This window comes from Lontra canadensis, unplaced genomic scaffold (assembly GCF_010015895.1).
Source record: "Lontra canadensis isolate GAN:19392208 unplaced genomic scaffold, GSC_riverotter_1.0 scaffold55, whole genome shotgun sequence".
Classification (NCBI taxonomy): domain Eukaryota; kingdom Metazoa; phylum Chordata; class Mammalia; order Carnivora; family Mustelidae; genus Lontra; species Lontra canadensis.
Window position 1 is genome coordinate 247,596 of NW_022631049.1, and position 7,305 is coordinate 254,900.

Sequence of the window (7,305 nt, forward strand, 5' to 3'; positions counted from 1 at the left end):
AAAAGGAGTAATCTATTGGGGAGGGGGCTTTCGGTTTCGAGGATCTGCTACCCTCCTCCCCCGACCCCGCCAAAACAGCGCAGCGTGACAAGCCATATGTTCCGTTCCCGTGGGGGCGGGGGAGAAGCAACAAGAAGTTAAAAGTGTTGCCTCCCCCATTTCTTTACCTTCACTCTTGCCAGAGTAACTTTTTTTCATTGTTCAGGTGTCTAGGGGTGTGTGTGTATATGTGTGCCCCCTAGTTCAGAGCGCGCGTGGAAATTGGTGCGTTAATGATTTTTTTTTTTTAATTGGGCGGGAGGGGGGGCGGACTGGAAAGGGCATTCATGAGGGTGCGGGTTTTCTTTATGAAAAACTTTAAGGTTGGGTGCGTGAAATAAATCCCACTCCCAAGCCTGTTAAACAAACAAGCAATCCTCCCGGGTGGTGGGCTTTTCCGCGGCTCCCCCTCCCGCCGTCCTGCTGCAAAGCGCAGGAGAGTGGAGACGCGTGCGGCGCGCGAAATCTTGCGGCGCTCGCCGGGCGGGGCCGGATCCTCCCCCGGGAAAAAGTCTCCCTAGTTTCCCCCACCACTCTTCCTCCGCCACGTCCAGCTGAGGACAAAAACAAAACAAAACAAAACAAAACACCCCGAAACCCCTAGACCTGAATGCTTTGTGCGTCCCAAATTCCCGATCTCCTGGCCCTGCCCGGTTGGGGAAGACAGCCGAATGAGGACGAGAACTCGGGAAACGAGTAAGTTATGGGGGGCACTTGGAGAAGTTTCGGGGGAGATCTGCTCAAGATGGAAACCGCAGCCCGGGCTCTAAGGACGGCCCTTCTGCTCCCGCTTGCAAAAAGAGAAAGTCGAGCCCGCCTTCCAGCCCGACAAAAAAACAACACAACAACAAGAACCCCGAAGAGGGTGGAATGAGTGATGTCACAGAGCCGCGCTCGCAGCCTGACAAAGGGGGGGCGCGCCCCTCCCCCTCGCGCCGCGCGGCCCCAGAGAGGGGCGCCCCAAGCGCGGGGTAGCCGAGCGAGCGGACTCGAAACTTTTCCTCTTTAAGAAAAAAAAGTTGTGTGCGACTCCCAGTCGGGTTTTTTTTTTTTTCCCCCCCCTTGGGCTTCTTTCCTTGTTTCCCCTCCCCCTTCTTCCTTTTGAAAGTTTTTTTTTTTTTTTTTTTTTTTTTTTTTTTCCCCGGAGTTTGACCGCATGGCTGATTCAACTTCAGTGTCAATCAACTATTTTTTCCCTCCTCTTCCTCATTTAAATAAGTTTAAAGCTCCTCCTCCCCCGGCCCACCAAATCTGAACTTTATAAATTGGGCTTCGCGCGCCGCGGCGGAGAGAGTCAGAAAGGCGAGGGGCGCCGGGAGCAGGAGTGTGGGACTCCAGACCGGAGAGCCGGAGGCTGCGCCTTCCCCGCACCGAGACCTTCGCGACACACCAGATCCCGTCCCTGCCCCCGTGCGAGCGCCCAGGATGACCACCACCCTCGTGTCTGCCACCATCTTCGACTTGAGCGAAGTTTTATGCAAGGTAGAGTGGGGCGGAGGATTTGCTTCTCAAAGTTTTCTTTTTTGCTTAAAGAACCCCTAAAAGGTCAGGTCTTGGTAGGCAGGGAAGAGAGGAGGAGAGGCGCAATGGGTCTTTTTTCTGCCTCGTTTCCCCCCCAGTTTAAAGGAATTTGGCTCTCTCCTTTCCACCCTGAGTTTCATCAGGTCTTCCCGGCGACTGCATAGGAATTCGGAGACCAGAGATTTGGGGGGCGAAGTTGGAGTGGCGGGGCTGCCCGGGGGGCGCGGGGCATTGGCGGACTGGGGCAGTCTTGGGGTGGTTCTGTCGTCCCTAATGGGTTGCTTGAACCGGGTTTCGCTGATCTGCTCGGGTCGCGCTCTGGGTCTCGCCGCCGCCGGAAGGGGGTTCGAGTCTCTCCAGCCACACTGTCAGCCTGTGGGGTCAGCAGGGGTGCCCTTTGGGGAAGTTGAGTCTCGGGAGGACGTTTTGCTGGGAGATTTTCCACTCTGATGTGGAAGGGCTGGGAATGTGCGAGAAAAAGGCCAAGAGTTGTGATTCAAAAGGATGTTGCAAAACGGGTTTGCAGTGGGGCTTCAGTTTGCCCCAGCGCGGTCAGGCTTCCTTCTGTGATAGCCTTTGGGGTGCTGAAAACTTTGGGGTGAAAATGGGACTGGGGTTGACCCGCTTACCTGTTTTCCGAGGGAGTGGGGGGACTCGACAACAAAATGCCGGCCTGATGAGCTCAAGGGGCTCTGTGAGGAAGGACTTAATGGGGCCTCCTTAAGTGGTATAGCTTGCCAGCCGGTGTGTGTGGGGGGAAATAGCTGGTTTTAAACACTAAATGTTCCAGGAGTGCGGTTTAAGTGAATATAGCAAAAGCCTATGGATGTTAAATTATTTTTGCCCCCTCTCCCCAATTTGAAAGCAGGGAGCTGCTAGGCTACTTTTAATTGCTAAAGTGTTTTGCCTTCTTTTAAACACGTCAGGTCATGTCGCTCTCTTTTCTCAGCTTGCTTCTCCAGTCGGCCCAGCTGCCAGGGCCCCAGGGCTGCAGGGCTGGGGTGCAGGGACGCCGAGGAGCTGAAGAGCAACATCAAAAAAGTTTGAATTTCAGCTTCCTTCCCTCCTTGCGCTTTCCCAGACTCCAGTTGCCCTGGCGGCTCCCTGAGCTTTCCAGCACTTCCTTCTTTTCCCGGCTTTCTCGCTCTTTGATCTATTTCTTTTTTTTCTCGCCCTTTGCAACCCCCCTCCCCGCAGGACTTTTTAAATGAACCTTATTGTTGGGAACCGGCTCTCAACTTGGTTCCTGTAATCCGCTCCGTGGGGTGTGGGGTGGTTGCTGTTACAGATTCCCGATCCCCTGCAGCTGATCCTAAGGGACCAACTTTAGAATTTGTACAATGACACCCACATGGGCTGGGAGCCAACTCCCAGATCCCCGGCTTGCACCCTTTCCAAATCTTGGGTACAGATTGGGCAGGTGACCAGGGGCCCATTGGAACAGAAACCTGTTTGTGGTGGCTCTGCTTCCCTCCCCCCAAATCCACTATTGACTAGGAGGCGGGTGGGGGGATGTGGTGCCTTCCTTTTCCTTCCCACCTGCAGCTTTGCGTTAAAGATTAAACACTGGCGCTCTTATCCACGCCTGCCCTTGCAGCCAGAAGACTAACTGCAAAGGCATCTTCCTAGTGGAGGGGGTGGGGTGGGGTGGGCTGAGAATGGTGGGGAGATCATTGTAGAAGACACCCCTTCCCAAGCATGGGGCAGTGAATTTTGTTTTAGGAAACCCATCGTTCTCCTGGCGGGGACCCCACACCCCTGACCTAGGATTTTTCCTGCCCGCTTCCTCTCCCCCTCCTCTCAGCAAGATAAAGCAAAGTCAGTCTGGAAACCTGTTGCCAAAGGAAGGGAACACTTCTGAAGAAGGAAGTTGAGAGTCTTAGGCCAGGTCGTGTGTGTGTGTGTGTGTGTGTGTGTGTGTGTGTGTGTGGTGTAGTGTCTAGTGTCAGTGAAGGAGGGATTGATTAAAAGGGAGGTACTCCTAGTGTATTGAGGTTTACCTGTTAGGGGGAAGGGGAGTCTAGAGAAGTCTGAGTTGTGTGAGATATTTTGAGCTGAGGAATCTATTTGGGAGGTAAAGAAGTTAGATTTTGTGGATCAGCGTGGTACCTTTGGGGACAGGATACGGGGGCACGTTCCAGGGGTGTGCAGGGAGTAGGGTGCGTGTGTAACAATTTCATAGTGGTCGCGATTTTGTGGTTTCTTCTGTGTGGGACCAAAGTAAAGGTAGGTGGCTGGTCTGTGGGAGGGAGAGTGGGAGGGGCTTGCTAGGACAGAGTTAGCAATGGTTCCTTAGAGACACCAGGGGCATTTCTGCTGGTGGAGGGGGATGCCCTTAGGGGTCCCTTTCTCGCCCTGGTGGATGGCCTTTGTCACTGACCACACTCTCTCCCCCCTCTCTTCCCTCCAGGGTAACAAGATGCTCAACTACAGTACTCCCAGTGCAGGGGGCTGCCTGCTGGACAGGAAGGCCGTGGGCACCCCTGCCGGCGGGGGCTTCCCCCGGAGGCACTCGGTCACTCTGCCCAGCTCCAAGTTCCACCAGAACCAGCTCCTCAGCAGCCTCAAGGGCGAGCCAGCCCCAGCTCTGAGCTCTCGGGACAGCCGTTTCCGAGACCGCTCTTTCTCAGAAGGGGGCGAGCGGCTGCTGCCCACCCAGAAGCAGCCGGGGAGCGGCCAGGTCAACTCCAGCCGCTACAAGACGGAGCTGTGCCGTCCCTTCGAGGAGAACGGCGCCTGTAAGTACGGGGACAAGTGCCAGTTCGCTCATGGCATCCACGAGCTCCGAAGTCTGACCCGTCACCCCAAGTACAAGACGGAGCTGTGCCGCACCTTCCACACCATCGGTTTTTGCCCATATGGGCCCCGCTGCCACTTCATCCACAACGCCGAGGAGCGCCGCGCCCTGGCCGGGGCCCGGGACCTCTCCGCTGACCGTCCCCGCCTCCAGCATAGCTTTAGCTTTGCTGGGTTTCCCAGTGCCGCTGCCACCGCCGCTGCCACGGGGCTGCTGGACAGCCCCACGTCCATCACCCCACCCCCCATCCTGAGCGCCGATGACCTCCTGGGCTCACCCACCCTGCCAGATGGCACCAATAACCCCTTTGCTTTCTCCAGCCAGGAGCTGGCGAGCCTCTTTGCCCCTAGCATGGGGCTGCCTGGGGGTGGCTCCCCAACCACCTTCCTCTTCCGGCCCATGTCCGAGTCCCCTCACATGTTTGACTCTCCCCCCAGCCCTCAGGATTCTCTCTCGGACCAGGAGGGCTATCAGAGCAGCTCCAGCAGCAGCCACAGTGGCTCTGATTCCCCCACCTTGGACAACTCAAGACGCCTGCCCATTTTCAGCAGACTTTCCATCTCAGATGACTAAACCAGGGTAGGGAGGGACCCCCTGCCTACTCCACCCCGCCCATCCTTCTTCCCCTCACCTCCCTACCCATCTGATTCCCTACAACCCCTGCATTAACAAGGTTAAGCTCAACCCCTTTCCCCCAGAACCTTGGAATGCCCCCCTCCCCCACTCCTAACCCTCCCCCCTAACATAAGGACAAGTCAATTTGTCAGTAGCTTCCTCTGGCTTGAAACCCCTCTCTCCTCGATTTTATAGCCCACTTACCACGCATAACAGACAAGTCCCATATTTGTCAGTAGATGCCTTTTCCCCCTCGGCTTAAGCCTTAAGTGCCAAATCACAAAAGAAAAAGCAGTAACAGTTTACAGAAGCAATTTAGTGCCTTGTAATCTAACTTTGTCACTGTGACTACATTACCTCTTCAGCGCCAGAGGGCACCCGTGGGCCTCCCGGAGCCTCTGCCCATGGGGAGGGGGAGGGGGAGGGGACCCAGAACCAGCAGCTCCCTCCACTGGCGGCCCAACTGCACCTTCCCTTACTTCAGCCTCCCACACACTTCCTCCTCCCTCTCCCCATGACCCCCACACCCCTTTTGGGAGAGTTGTTGCCAGACTCGGGTTTTTGGGGAAACCTGTCTTGACATTCAAAACCTTTTTCTTCCCGACCTGAACCTCTGTTGACTAATCTTGCCTGGGTTCGTGTAGGTCTACAGGAAGGAAGACTGAAAAAGTGGATGAAGATTGTGATATAAGTGGGACTTTGTGATTTAATTGTTTTCTTTTTTTTTTTTTCTTTTTTTTTAAGTGGGGAGGATGGGGAAGCTAGATGGACTATGAGAGACTTGATTTTGGTGCTAAAGTTCCCCAGTTCATATGTGACATCTTTAAACAAAAAAATAACAAAAAAATGAGAGAAAAGCTAAAAAAACATGTAAGGGGTGAGCAGTTAATGGTATTCATTCCACATACAATATCTGTGTAAAACGATTTCCTGTAGAAGTAGCTTTAATGGTTTTTGCTCTAGAATACCGTAGGTCTATCCTTAGAGCACTCACGCCATGCTTTTTTCCCTGGGTTTTAAACTTCATATAACTTTCAGAAATTGGAGAGCAAAAATTTTGCTTGTCACTGCACATCAATATAAAAAAGCTTATTTAACTTATCAGAACGTATTTATTGCCAAAACTATGCTTTTTTTTTGTTAATTTTGTTCATATTTATCGGGATGACAAATCCATAGAATATATTCTTTTATGTTAAATTATGATCTTCATATTAATCTTAAAATTTTGTGACGTGTCTTTTTCCTTTTTTTTCCACAGTTTTAATATATTATTCTTCAACGACATTTTTTTGTAACTTTACACTTTTTTTGGTTATTTTATTTTAAAAAAATGAAAAATTAATTTAAAAAAATGCAAAAAACTGTTGGATTATTTATTTTAGAAATTTCCCCCCTTTGTGTTGGACTGCAAATTGAGTTTCTTCTTCTTTAGGCCTTTTCACAGCTAGGACTGAGAATGTATGTCAAAGTTCTGTGACAGTACAGAAGGAAAACAACTTTTAGGTATGGCTTCTAAAAGGGAAAAAAAAAAAAGAAACCCTTTGACTTCCACGTGCCCATCTCAAGACATTCCGACTGCAGATTTGAGGTTCTGGATTCCAGGTTTGGAGTTTCCAAGGTTAATGCAAACAGAACTGGCACACACATTAAGATGAATGTAATTATTATTCCTCTTGCTGGTCACTACCGTCGCTTTCTATTTCTTTCTTTGTGTGAATTTATTTAAAAGAAAAAAAAACTTTTTGTAACGACTATTTGCAGTTTAAAAATCAATAAACCCCGTTTTTTTTCAAGAAACACGAATGGTGAAGCTGGTTTTACTTTGCCTGTAGGTTTGTCCTATGTATGGGATGCAGGTGCTCGGGAGGAGGAGGGCCCCTGGTTGCTTTTTTTCTTCTCAGAACTCAACCTTTGCCTGTTGATCCAGGGAGTTTAAGCAGAGAGGGAATGGGATGGAAATTTATTGCAAAGGAGCCCAAATTTCTCTATTAGTCTCCTGGTGTATTGGTTCTTGACAGGGGCCAGCCTTGGAGGGTTGCTTTGGAGGGCCTCAGAAAAGCTTGAGGCCCATGCTTCTCCAGTCTTCACCAGTCTGTGGTCTTCATTCCTTGGGTGGTGCCTGGAGTGCCAAAATGGTGCAGGGGGAACCTAGCACATGGGACTCCAGCCAGTTTGTGTTTGAGTTCTTTTGAATGTTTCTAGGCTCATTTCCCCCACATGAAATGGACCTGAAACTCAAGGCTCTCAACACCTATGGGGCGGTGAGGGGGCTATGAGGAAGTACTGTGGGCTTGGAGAGGAGCATCTGCGATGGTCGGGGGCCCAAAGCA

At 51.6% G+C, this 7,305-nt stretch overlaps 1 protein-coding gene across 3 annotated transcripts; it reads left to right on the forward strand.

The window, feature by feature from the left end:
* The first annotated feature begins 1,304 nt into the window (after positions 1–1,304).
* ZFP36L1 (ZFP36 ring finger protein like 1) lies at positions 1,305–6,194 on the forward strand. 3 transcript variants are annotated; one of them, XM_032875109.1, is made up of 3 exons: positions 1,414–1,521; positions 2,510–2,601; positions 3,971–6,194. In XM_032875109.1, exons 1-3 carry the CDS (start codon positions 1,515–1,517, stop codon positions 4,928–4,930), a joined length of 1,059 nt encoding a protein of 352 aa, XP_032731000.1. In that variant the 5' UTR covers positions 1,414–1,514; the 3' UTR covers positions 4,931–6,194. The 3 variants fall into 3 exon arrangements, with proteins under 3 accessions (XP_032731002.1, XP_032731000.1, XP_032731001.1); XM_032875111.1 differs by lacking the exon at positions 2,510–2,601 and having other exon boundaries at positions 1,305–1,521; XM_032875110.1 differs by lacking the exons at positions 1,414–1,521; positions 2,510–2,601 and adding an exon at positions 2,833–3,448.
* Positions 6,195–7,305: the final 1,111 nt, after the last annotated feature.

Bases quoted from the DNA above. Each gene is read 5' to 3' on its own strand.
- ZFP36L1 (XM_032875109.1), top strand. The intron at 2,602-3,970 runs GTTTGAATTTCA...TCTTCCCTCCAG, and splicing joins TGAAGAGCAACATCAAAAAA to GGTAACAAGATGCTCAACTA.